Consider the following 13,095-nt stretch of genomic DNA (forward strand, 5'->3'; position numbering starts at 1 on the left):
CGAAGATTCTCGTTGGGGAACACTCCTCACCTCACGAAGCCTGGTGGACTCCACCGCTGATTTTCCTCTTCACACGATACTTTCGCCGCAAAGGCCAAGCCCTTGCTATCACTGTTTCCCCGTTTCGATTTCAAAGTCGTATTCAAGGCGGAGTAGTACTACTGTACTATGCTTCGACTTTCCCTCTGCGAAATTTCTCTAATCAGCTTCATTCATTTGCCACACAGATCTCGATGTTCGAAGTTGCTCGCCCTGTCTTGTGCGACGGTCGTTTGTTCTTGAACGCTTCTAGAAACACGAAATCTTACCGCCACCATCTACTCCGCACATACAATTTCCTTACCTTCCGCCTGGTCGGCATGTTTTCTGTCTATGCCTAGACTACCCAATCGCGACTCGACTGGGCCGGACGAGGTACTGCAACATGCGAGGCTATCGATCCTGCAGGCGCTCGTTACCACGTTTTTATCCCGTACAACATCGTCCCAGATAATTCCACTTTGAGTCTTTTTAACGCTATGATCTTCTCACTCGTCATTTTGACACGGATTTACTGTATTAGGAGTAGCCATGAACAGCCCTATGATAGGATTTGGACACCAATCGGATTACCTCTGGCTGCAGAATGGCCACTGACACGGAGATACCCTTTCAGGGTGGGCTTGCTGATGAGCTTCAAATCCTACGATATGTCTCACATAGGTTTTTTCTACCACGGACTTCCCAGTAATACTGTTCTCTTGGTCGATAACTTCGCTAAGCCCTTCCCGCTGCCGCTTCCTTCGTCAATTGACCCTTGAAAATGAGCGTAGGTACATCAATGCGAAATTCAAGTATCTTATCACTTGAAGCATGCTGACTTCCCAGCGGTCCATATCGCAGAAAATGGACTTATTGCCTAAGGAACTGTATGGCAAGGGCGTCTATTCGCCCAGGCCTAAGTCGGTATGTGAACACTCTCTGCTCCCTAGAATCTATGAAATCCTTTTGATATTGGGGGCTAGTTAGTTTGCTGTGTCGAACAAATTCAATGACTTCGAACTGATGCCTAGCAAGTTCAAACACCGTCCATAAGTTCCTATATTAACACTAGGATTCATTGCTCCTCTAAGTACTACAGTACATTCCTATATATGAGCATCTTCCGGACTCATCTCACCAGCATCTCAACCTCAAAAAACACTTCGTCTTTACATCGTCACTAGTCTACAGTCCATAAAAAATATTTTGCAGATATTACTCGGTTCGAATCCAACCCGCCGGTAGCAGCAATCTGCTCTCTGAAAACTTAAACACCCAGTCACTCCTACTCACTCGACAATTGCTCATTATGTCTTCCCGCCCCTCCAAACGCCCACACGGCAGTGGCAGCGGCCGCTCCCGTCGAACAACACAAGTGAGTAATGGCTTGATATTCGTAATGACCCTTTCCATACATCCTTCATCATCACTTAGTGTTGGACTACTTGGGTACTCAACGATGATCGCTGGTTGCTTCCTTTCTTGCTCCTAAAGAATAATCAAGCACATATCTATACTTACTAACATTTATCTAGCAGAGTGTCTCACAATTGATTGACTCCCTCAACACACACCGAGTCAATACTCTTACCGAGCTGCGTCGAATTGAGCGGGTGGCAGCTGATTCATCAGAAGAAGACCAACTTGCATTTCAAGGTCCAATGACGTCTGCTTGGACCTATTATGTAACTTCCAACAATCTTTTGAGCGAACTCCGTGGCCTTACTCGCAATTACCCATTCAGCAGTGAAATGCTAGATGATGCAAAATGGAGGGTCAGCAACGACCCGGATAGCAACAGAAGTTGGAATTACGCTTGGCTTGTTCTGATTAAGATCCAAGACGAGTGAGTTTCAATGTATTATAATACACTAAAAATGTGCTGACTTATCCTGCAGTGCTCTTGTCGATATCTACGCGGAAGCCGAGAGTGTAAAACCCGAGATGTGGGATGGAAGAGTTCCGGAGCCCGAAGAAGCACAGCAACTTGCGGCTTGTTTCGTTTGGGAATGGAAAGAAGCTTTGGACCAAATGCTCCGACATTGGGAAACCCCACCGACTACTACCGGCTATTAAGGCCGTGATAGTGGACGTTTGGCATCTCCTTTATTCAGTACTAAGAGTTATTTTACGCTGGCTTCTCTACTTTTCTTTAGAATTTCGGGTATAGACTACATCTTGCTCTACCATCCAGTTTATTTTCCGGTACAGCTCTGTCCAAAAAGGGCCACTGCATGGAGCAGCATCACACACATTCACTTTTATTTTAGCGGAGGAGCGGAGGCGCACTGGGATTTTCATATGCTTGTCACGGCCGACTCTTAAATTGTTTATGCTGGCATAAATGCTCAATCATGTTTTGGGATAGATATGGGTTGTATTTTCATTATTTTAAAAATCATAGTACTTTGCCTTTCAATCTGTTATAGGCAAAATCGCTTCATACACTCGCCTCTCCTTTATTGTTGGCTGCACGTGACCACACTGTATCATAGATTCAAAAATCTGTTTGCTAGTTGTCAACCCTCAGAAGATCATGGGCAAGGTGCCCGAGGTCCACGGGTATTTCCGAAACTCAAGTGCCTCGCTTATGTTTGAGCTCCTCTCTCTCGTCAATTCGTCAATTCGTCTGAATCTTCTAACGGAGAAGGGCGAGACGAGACGAGATGTGGCATTGGGGGCTAGTGGCCATCCTACGAACAATGTCCTCATACTCCGATCTCATGACTGGAATCACGGTATATTGAAGTTTCCGACGTGTCATTTACCTATCGAATTCGACATAGTTGGGACGACTTCACCAAAGGGTTGGGCATCGACCTAAACGAGTAGAATTCTCCGAATAAGGTAGGAGAATCCAACGAAAGCCAGAACATATTTCGACCCCGTCTCTCTGGTACCGAAACCTCAAGATGCACTCGCTCATCTCGTATATTTGAGACCGTCGGCATTGAAGTGTTTGCCGTACGCTCGCAGAAAAGTCAACCCGAACCGGTCATGAGCGACATAGAAGATACACTACCAGGATACCATCAGGAAATTACCAGGATGTGATCACGTCCCTGAACGTGCCAGAAACCTTCCTCGGAAATTTTTGATTCTAATGCCTGCTCCGTTCTGTGTTTTTGTGAATGCAGTTCCATGGCAAAGCCAAGTGAGCAGCGTACCAGTTCCCTCAAGCAGCCACTTGAGTGTCAATGTAGCACTCGCTTTTCAAGTGGCAGTTTGACAATTATTCATGTGTGGTTAATGCTTCTCCAGTCTCAATGTGACATTAGACGGACTCTCATGGCCTTGAAACGGAGCTTTCCGAGGTATGTTGTAGCTACTAGCTAGTTATGTTGAGCCAGGATACCATCATACAAACTAGTACGCCGGCTTTATGTTCCTCACTTACATTTGCAACACTGTTGCCTAGTTTTACGAAACTTCCATGCATGATCGTAGATTTTGATATCAATTCATGGCATTTTGAGGCATCTCAACCTCATTTACTCTGAACAAACACCTCAAAACTGCGCCAACCTCAAGATAGCTCACCTCTGGATTCTGGATTGAACGTCCGCAAGCCCAGCAGATCATTGATCTCCCAAAATAATGGGTAAAAACTATGTCATCAATGGTTAATCTCGACCCCAAACGTTCATCATCGTTACATTGACAAGCAAAGCCACGCCCACTTTAAACTTCTTCCTCCACCCGCCACCCCCCAAAACACAACTCTGGTATACCCACATGCAGAACAATGGCGTTTCTCATCCCGTCCTCACAGTTTCGAAACCCTCCAGAACCCCCATCTGCCGTCCCAAACCCACAACCGAACGCAGCCAGCACACCCCCCTAATGCGGAAGCGAGCGTCGAGCAACCATCATGCACTCAATCCGCATACGGTAAACAGTCACAGGACGAACGACGCCGATCACGCTGCATATACGACGAGGAGATATCCCGTCCGCACGAGGATCGTTCGCATTTTGCTTTTTCGAGGGATGCGCATCACGTCAGCGAGGGGTGCTAATTGATCTATGTGATGCGAGTCTCAGCGTTTCAATTCTAATGAGCGTTTATTGGTTGGGATGTAGAGGTTGATAGTTGTGGTGATAGGTTAGGATACTGGTCGTCGGAGATGAGGTGATGATGGGAGCACGGCAAGAAGCGAGGTGATGCCTCGGGATTGCCAAGTTTCCGAATACCTTCATTTCTAGATTTCCTAGTATCGTACGTGAGATATTGAATGTCGTTATTTGTCGAATCAAAGACGATAGCACTCAGAATGTCCGTTCTCGCGAGGTTCCACTTGTAGCTGGTGGAGTGATACGTTTTATTCGATGGTTTCTTACTTTCCGTGTCCGTTCTGAATATCGCCTTCTCATAACCTTGTCTCAATTATTGTGACATTTGACACCTGTCCATAGTTGTAAGGCTTTTTGAACATCTAAGTGTCTAGGGTGAGCTCAAGCCGAAATCGATTAGCCTGGCCAGCAGATGGTGGCAACCAGGATTCGCACTAGAAGGTATGCCGACTTAACGACCTTTAGACATACATAGAGTAGCGAATTTGACATACACAGTGTATATCTTTGTTGTTCCACCCAATTTATTTCATACAGGTCTATACATTATCAACTAGTTGCCTAGAGTGATTGATATCTACCTCTCTAACCCGCCACCGAGATTCTAGTGATCCACCAGTACCCGTCTCATAAATAACGCCTGGTAGCACCGCTATGCAATTCCTAACGCCTCCCAATATATACAAATGCCGTTCAAATTCAATACAATCATGATACCTCATACTTGACATGTGGTCAACATGTGAAAGTAAGGATTCTAAGCTGATCATCTACTAGCGCCCCGCTCCGTTCTCGAGATCTTCATCGGTATCCTCTTCTTCATCATGGCTTTCGCTTCCTTCCCAGTCGGCATCTTCTAGTTCTTCTCCTCGTATACCGAAGCTAAAGAGCCAACCAAGGAAGGCAATACCGCCGAAAGTTCCCCAGGCCAGGGCTTCCCCTTTTGGATGAATCTGTGTCGAGAGTGAGAAGAGGCCTCCGGAAAGAAAGGGACCAAGTGCACGCCCGGCGGCGGAGAGCGTTTGAGCAAGGCCATTCAATGTGCCCAGTACTGAGTGGTTTGGCGCTGAATTTGTGATCTGAAAATAGTCAATAACACATTAGAGTCATAGTTATGAGCTTCGGACTTACCAGTAAGAGTGCACTTGTCAACCCGCCAACTGCAGCAACTGTTTTCAGAAGCAGAATTGCTCCAATCTCAATCCACAACCATGTAACACCTGAGCCCCAGCCAAAAGGCGCTGGAGAGTCTCGATAGCCTACCCACGGCATCAACATCATTGAAATAAAGAAGAGGAAAAGTCCGGCTCTGTAAGTTGATTTATTGCCCATCTTTTCCTTTAGTTTGCCAAAAATGCCAACCTGGAAGATAATGGTGATGATTCCAGCAAACGAAAGCGAAAGTCCAATTTCCGCTGTTTTGAGCTCACGACCGGTGGGCGCTGGAGACTCTGCAAAGATAGGATAGAGTACATTGAAGGAGATATTGGAAAGTTGAAACACAAGATAAGTGCCAAGCAGGAGAATTGTATTGCGGTTGAGGACTTCCTTGCCGAGATGTCCTTCATTGTGAGGGAATAATTCTGGAATTGACATCAAGGATTGCGTCTCGCTTGCATTGTCTGAAGCTGAATCTTCTGATGGCTCGTCCATCGCTCCATCAACTCTGTGCCGTGAATGACGACGGATATGTCGCTTTAGATACGTTGGACGTCGCGCTCCGCCTGCAAATTGCCAGATCCAGCTGAAAAGATTCTTGGCGCGGACCTGGAGAGGAGGAAGATCCTTAGCCTGTTCTAAGCTTTCCTCGAGAAAGATGCCAGTAAGAATGAGATCTACAATCAAAATCGAAGCGGAGAAGAGATTCGGTAAGAGAAACGGATAGGGCGCCCCCTGCTTCACCAGTAAACCTCCCAAAGCGGGGCCTGTAATTCCTCCAATACCATATATCACAGGAAGATACACGAATGCTTTACTTTGATTACTTCGATCCGTGATCTCGCCCAGGCAAGTACTGATAACACCCTGATTCCCATTGACCAGCCCCATAAGGGCTTGCACCAATACTGCCTGCCACAGTGTTCGGCAAAAGCCAAATGCGAGGAAACATGCAGCTGTAAGAATTGTACCAAGCATGACTACTGGTTTACGCCCAATCTTATCACTCAACCAGCCCCAGAAGAAGTTGGTTGCGAATTGCGCCAGCGCGAATGATGATCCAATTATGCCAACATATAGTCCCAAACTCTGAACATCGACTTCTGGAAAGGTGGAGGTCATTTCCGGCAGGTAGGGAGATATCGAATTGAGCGCTGTTTGCTCCGCAAGTGCGATCACAGCTAGAATAGCAAGCTGCCTGGTGGGTAGTGGCGAGCTTTGGTCCTCATCGTCGCCAGCACCGTGGTTCAGGGGATTCGAGGAGCCATCTGGATTGCCCGAGGAGCCGGCTGGCGAAACTGGCGGACGACCTCGAGATTTCGGTGGGGGAGTTGGAAAGGTCTGGTAATGTAGCGTCGAAGATTTTCGTCGATCCAGCCGCCCCGGCATTGAAGTATCCTTTGAAGCCATTATTGGCGTAACCGTCTTAGTCACCCCTTAACCCGAGACCAGTCAAACGATAGCGATTCCTCCTGATCGAATCTGCCGTTATATGGGTGGTCGTGTGTGTATGCGTAGTTTGCAACAAGTAGGTGACAAATTCCTAAGGTGGGGAGAGAAAAGACAGCTGGGGTTGGATTTCGAGCTCGAGAAGAATCGCGCGGGGTAGAAAGAGAGGTAAGGCTCTTTCTGAGGTGAACTTCTATTCCATCGTTGCCTGGAGTTCAGATCAAAAGAGTTCGAAGAGGAGAAAGAAAAAGCAAAACCAGGTTAAGAGGTTGGCTGTTGCGGATAGGTTTTCGCGATGACGATGTACCTGCTCAAGACGGGTAGCAGATGGAGTGGACAAGGGCCTGGACACATGGGGGTGGGCCTTGCGAAGTTGCGCCGATTTCGATGCAACTCTACGCAGGAACTATTTTATCTGACATCAACGCTTCACGACCTTGATGCACGATACAAATATATACAACGATGCTTCCCTCCTTATTACCCTATCAGGCAATTACTTTGCATCCGCGAATCGACTTACTACTGATCTGTTCGCTTTACCATCCGGATCTGGCGACTTGTTGCTAATTGGACATATGAACCCAAAATTCCTATCGCGAAGTCCAAAAAAGAGTCTTCAATCTCCGTTCTCTTTCATTCTCGATATATTCGTCAAATCTCTCCACCTTAGGGTCTTGCGCCGTAGCTTGGTATATCTCTGGAGGCAGAAAAGCGCATTTCTCGGGGTCTTTGGCGAGATATCGACAAACGTGGAGATGAAGCAGGATGGCTACTCGTTGATGTCCTCGCTCAGTCAAGCGCCATTCTCTAGACTTGCTACTCTCTGGACAAGAAGTTAGAATTCGTAGGACAAGATTGAGCGAAATAATAATCACCGTCCAGTACGAAATCTTGGGAGGCTACATTGCCATCAAAATCGACCTCAGTATCCAGCCATCCAGATGTGTCCAGCCAGAAAACCGCATTGTCTCCATCACTTCGCAAACGATCGACGACTGCATGAGTCGCACCCTCGAGTTGCCCCCTTAAAGGTCGCATCACGAATATGGGCACGTCGGAAGCTGCTCGCGAAACCAGCTTCGAGTTTGGAGAAAAATCGATGACTGCCGTAGGATATTTTGGATATGCGATAGATCGAATAGCTCTGATCAGCGAAACATATGCATCCTCAAAGGTCTCAGACAACTCCCATATGGACTTCTCATACGCCTGGGTCGAAAATGATTGCCAATCAGCATTCCCTAGGTTCAGTACCTGTTATCTCTCTATTAATATAGGCGACTTTCCTGAATTCATTGAGACGACTTGCCATTACATCAGGGATGTAATTTTGGAACTCCCATGTATCCGTATAGTGCTCCGAGCCAACGGGGCCACTGCCTGCTCAGTATCAAGTATTGGAGGCAGACCTGAGGATTGCATACCTCCGAAAGAATAACTCCGCAATTGTTGCTGGATCCCCCTTTCCGCCTATGCAGTTGGGAACTAAGCACATTCCCCCCATGCCTACCGATGCATGATCCGCGTCGAACATTTCCCCGAGAAGATAGTCCCAGCCCCTAATACCTTTCAGTATGTTGTGCGCCGGCTGGTCTTGATTATCTCGACCTTTGCTTCCTGCAAATTTTGGTAGGTCCGTAATGATCTCGATCATCTTCCTGTTACTTGAGTACTTATTCTGACCACTTGATGACAATGACTCGGCTTGGCTGTCAAGTACGTCGCCCAAGGAAGATGGGGCGATCAAGTGAGCATCTTTATCCAGATAAATGCCCTCAATCTGTAATGTTTCCACCCTGCCATCCTGTACCATAGGCGCAATGACTCGTATAGCATGTTTTTCGAGCGGATTCAAGTTTCTGTTGCGTACTGAAACAAATGAAGCTGCATCTCGGAAGACGAGGTAATCATCATCATCGACCTTAACAAGGAGAGAGATAGGTGGTACAGACGACACTTTGCTCCCAAGCAAGTCGCTTCGTCTTGCTGTCGATTTTGGCGCGAGAGGCGCCTGCTGTCCTTGTTCTCGTTCTTCGGCGTTCCCAAGCGACAAGAACAAGTTGGAACTTCCATTGAATTCAAAGTCGAAATAGACACCTCATGCGTCAATTAGTTGCCTATTCACAAGAACAATATCTTTGCTTACCCGGGAAGCACCCATCTTTCCCAGTGCCGTTTACAACCGGCGTCCATCGACCTACAAACTGAATTTGTCAACGTCTTTGTTTCTTCGGTACACGGTATTACGTACTCTGAAATAGGGATGGCTGGCGTTGATGAATTGTAGATTTTTGGTACCTGGAGTCCTTGCGAGTGCTTGGAGTCGGTCCTGCTGGCTATGCAGAAAGAAGCTAAGCAGGAACGCAGAACCGAAGAAGCCAGAGCATAAAAAGTCCCATGCCAATCTTCGGTGAGACCTAATTGCTGCCTTGAGATATATGATCCACTTAGAGCTTCTCTCGATGTCGGCATCAAGGTGGGTGGAATATAAAATGTCGCTGTTTGTCTCCAGACTTGTATCTGACCACACAGAAGAAGATTTCCTGAGGCGAGTCTTGTACTCGCTGCTGTCTGGTGTGACGGGCTGCTGTGGCATTTTGTTCGTGGCTTGTCCTGCGAATTCAATTTCCAAGTCCATGTCGTTTGTAAAATTCCATAACGTAGTTGTCTTCTTAGGGAAGGCACAGCCTTGCTAGCACCGAAAACCAGACTTACCTAAATGTGTCATTCCTTCTCAACTTGGCGAAGTTTCGCCAGTCGGGTGTTGGCGACGTTCAATTTCCTTGGTCCGAGTATTGCCAAAATGCTACCCTTCTAGCTGGGAGTTTCATCTCACGTCCTGTGTTCGTCTTGAGGATGATTCAACTACGGAGAACACTCTTGCCACTGACACTTATGGCAACAATTCTGTTTTTATGGCATAGCATACACTCCTTCCGAACACCTCGATTGTATAACACTCATGAACCACCGAGATTATCTTTAGCAGTCAATCACCAAGAAGGACATGAATCTAGCCAGACGTTCCTTGCTGCTTCGAGCAGCGGTACGAATCAACCAACCGCTGATGTTGTCGACGAAAATAATTATCTCGAGGAGCAACCAATGAAACTGCCTTCTAGAATCTCAGAACTCGCATCTTGTCCTCGGGCTCCAAACCTGTACACCAATCACCTGAGGCTACCCAATGCATTGTACAACATATCGATGAATCCTAGAGCAGGTACTGATGATGAAACGCGCATTTTCTGGAACCCAACTATAATCGCTTTGCCATCCTGGGCTAAGAATCAGTACATTGTTGTTTCCATGGTCACGCCTGATAGAGACCCCTTAAGGCGAAATGTTATCTGCGAAGCCAACATCTGCCAGTCAAATTCTAACAGCTCTCAAGCAACACTACGGAAAGCCTGCTCTGGGGAAGAAGTTCTGTCATCACGGTTCAAGACAACCTTATGCTGCGAATCTCCTCCGCGTGAGTTGATAGTACCAGCAACTCCTGCTTCTGCGTGCGAGGGAAAGGAGCAGATATTTGCAGATATACCGGGTTTCCATGATCCTCGATTGTTTTATTCGGCTCGAGGGGAACCTATTTTGATGATTTCATCCCAGTGAGTAAAGCAGTCTTATACAATTTGGAAGTTATGTTAACAATTAAATTTGATCTCGTTATGCTTGTATTGGTTTATGGGCCCTGGATCTTCGAATGCTTCATCCCGACCTAATTAGCGTATTTTCATCATCGCCTAAGAGGCTTGGGGCGGGACCGTTGGTGTCGTATCCGACCATCACCGAGTTGACCAGGAATCCAGAATCGTCAAGAGAGTCATACGAGAAGAATTGGGTTATGTTTTCAACTAGCCCATCTACCTCCTACATACAATACGAACTGAATTCTACTATCCGCACAATCGCGAAACTAATTGGCGGAGGCCTTACAACTAGTAACATCACCAGTCCTTTAGAAGAATCCTGTCTTTCAGATCCGACTCCGGAAGAGTTATCGAGCGGAAAATATACCTTAATGACAACCTGGCACCAGGCTACACCATCATTGAAACTGATTCTATGCTCACGCTCCAATCTGTCTTGCCACGATGAGCCGGAGATTACAGTATTCATTACAGTCATTCATCGAAAGGTGTTCGACATCTTCCAGCTACCAGCAAGATATGAAAGGTTCATGGTCATATGGTCTGCAACTCCACCTTTCAATGTCCTGGCAGTCAGCAAACATCCTTTGTTGTTTGCAAATGAGACAGTCCACGGGTGGACAGCCGAAGAATCCTGGGACGACGTACCAAATGTAGAGCCAGAGAATCGCAAGCATTGGGCTAGATTCACATACACTACGACCATTGGGTATGTATGGGGAAGTGATAATGGCGATATAAGAAATATGGGTGTGGGATACCTTGATGATGAGGTTTTATTAAGTGTGGGCGTTGAAGATGAAGGTCAAGTTTACGGAACGGTCGTGGTGTCTGATCTTTTGCGATGCTTGAGGATTTGTCCTGGATTTTTGTGAAAGTGTTGAGACTTGCCAAGCTGACACTCAGACGGCTCTTTCTTATAGTCATATGTTATTGAGTCCGTCAATCTTGGCAGGCTGAGAACATGATGTATCTGTAGATCTGGAAGACGGTGTGAATTTTCATTAAGTTCCCGTGCTAAAATTTGATAAACTGCCTCAGTCATGACCCTTACTTGAAATCATCACTGGACTTTCGTGTGTTTTTGTGCTGTTCCTCCGCCTTACATGGTATCCTAAAGCCTCTTCCTCTCGAAAGGTGTAAATGCAACCTCATTAAGCTTTTCTTCACTGCCAACGATTCTCAGTATTGATTGGTAGGTGAAGAAAAATTTACGAGTCATTGTTGCAGCTCATAATGAAAGCACGACAAAGATGAAGAAAGTTCATTGAATTACTTGAAAGCAAGTGAAGATAACAAAGATCTCTTGCTCATAACCCGTATCTAGACGCCTCATTATTGGCTAATTTATCCGAGATATTTGACTCTCAAAGAGCCATCCAATCTCTGCGACTTAAATCATAATTTAGAATATCGATATTTGCTTTATGCCAATACTTGACATTGTCGTAAGAAAGAGACACACACTGGATATAGACTGGACTCTAGACTGAATCAGAGCACTCCTTCAAATGGTCTATTATCTTGACAATAGTAGGTTGTTTGATTCACTTACATAATATAACAATTGCCATTGTCTTTCTCACTTCAGCGATTGCTCCTAACGTTCAGGTCTGATCGAGACCACAAGTGTATGAATCACAATACTTTCCATGTCAGATAAGGATTTCAACCGTGAATGTCATATATTTCAAGCAGGTAACATGTATAAAGAGTCAATTATCAATGTCTTTCTTCTTCTCCGAATCCAGTCATCCAAGGCAAAGGATTCAAGCAGAGTTGGGAAAGAACAGCACATTCGGTTGCAACACCTAGGTATGATATCTGTTCAGCACGTCATTGTCAATTGCAAGCCTAACATCTCTTTGATAGAAAGACCCATTTTGGAACAGCACTCGGACCCGTTCATCATATCATCATATAAGCAAGCGAAGTTTCAATCTGAGAAATCCAACGTATTCATCACGGCCACATGCACACCATGGGTCAAGCATCTTCGTCACCACTACAATCCCCATACAATCAAGAATTCCAAGAATTCCAATTCAATCACGAACCTATCTATGATCTACCAGATACAGATGATCTGCTCCGCAACGTGAGAATCATAGCCAGGGCAACTATCATGACATGTTGCAGATGTGGTGTCCGGACAGACCTGCCGCATGGGACGATGGGGTCGTGCTCTCATTGCCATCATGATGAATGCAATGATTGTGGCTTCAACTAAAGAGATCATTCCCCAAGGAAGCTTACGTTCGACCAAACATTTAGCTTCATATTTTCCTAGATAGAACCTAGGCAATAGACGGTTACAGTGTGATCCAATCATCCGCGTCTGCATCATCAGACACGAAGTCACGCAGCAAATTAAATTACTACATTACATCGATCATTTGAACATGAAGTGATACATATGCAAGGTACGCTTTTGAAGTGATTGGTGGCACGAGAACCCTAGACTGGTGTCTCACTACTGGAACCGTCCTGCTCTCGCTAAGATCATTTCCTTCTGAGTGGATAAATGCTACTTATGCTTTATCGCTGTGCAGGATTTAAATTATCCAATACCCCTTCCCCATGTCTTCTCATTTATCCTCGTGATAATACTCTCAATCCTCTGTAACCCTTGATAATATTCTCCTCGCTTTCTACACACTTCAGCGCCTGATATCTCATTAGTATGCATCTCAATCGAGACGCCGCTACTAAGTTGCTTTGCACTCTATCATATAAT

General features: G+C 45.9%; 4 protein-coding genes across 4 annotated transcripts; 2 read left to right on the plus strand and 2 right to left on the minus strand.

The window, feature by feature from the left end:
- Positions 1-1,330: 1,330 nt before the first annotated feature.
- GLAREA_02608 (uncharacterized protein) lies at positions 1,331-2,097 on the plus strand (the record flags this gene model as incomplete). Its single annotated transcript, XM_008087694.1, has 3 exons — positions 1,331-1,396; positions 1,557-1,867; positions 1,920-2,097. The coding sequence occupies 3 exons, from the start codon at positions 1,331-1,333 to the stop codon at positions 2,095-2,097; spliced, it is 555 nt and encodes a 184-aa protein (XP_008085885.1).
- A 2,771-nt stretch (positions 2,098-4,868) lies between these two features.
- Positions 4,869-6,663, minus strand: GLAREA_02609 (MFS general substrate transporter; the record flags this gene model as incomplete). The annotated part of the gene is made up of 2 exons (XM_008087695.1): positions 4,869-5,174; positions 5,227-6,663. The coding sequence occupies 2 exons, from the start codon at positions 6,661-6,663 to the stop codon at positions 4,869-4,871; spliced, it is 1,743 nt and encodes a 580-aa protein (XP_008085886.1).
- Positions 6,664-7,295: 632 nt separating this feature from the next.
- On the minus strand, positions 7,296-9,301 carry GLAREA_02610 (uncharacterized protein; the record flags this gene model as incomplete). The annotated part of the gene is made up of 6 exons (XM_008087696.1): positions 7,296-7,528; positions 7,581-7,959; positions 8,021-8,081; positions 8,130-8,802; positions 8,852-8,909; positions 8,957-9,301. The coding sequence occupies 6 exons, from the start codon at positions 9,299-9,301 to the stop codon at positions 7,296-7,298; spliced, it is 1,749 nt and encodes a 582-aa protein (XP_008085887.1).
- A 299-nt stretch (positions 9,302-9,600) lies between these two features.
- On the plus strand, positions 9,601-11,233 carry GLAREA_02611 (uncharacterized protein; the record flags this gene model as incomplete). The annotated part of the gene is made up of 2 exons (XM_008087697.1): positions 9,601-10,316; positions 10,435-11,233. The coding sequence occupies 2 exons, from the start codon at positions 9,601-9,603 to the stop codon at positions 11,231-11,233; spliced, it is 1,515 nt and encodes a 504-aa protein (XP_008085888.1).
- Positions 11,234-13,095: the final 1,862 nt, after the last annotated feature.

The sequence above is a fragment of the Glarea lozoyensis genome (genome assembly GCF_000409485.1).
Source record: "Glarea lozoyensis ATCC 20868 chromosome Unknown GLAREA6, whole genome shotgun sequence".
NCBI lineage: Eukaryota > Fungi > Ascomycota > Leotiomycetes > Helotiales > Helotiaceae > Glarea > Glarea lozoyensis.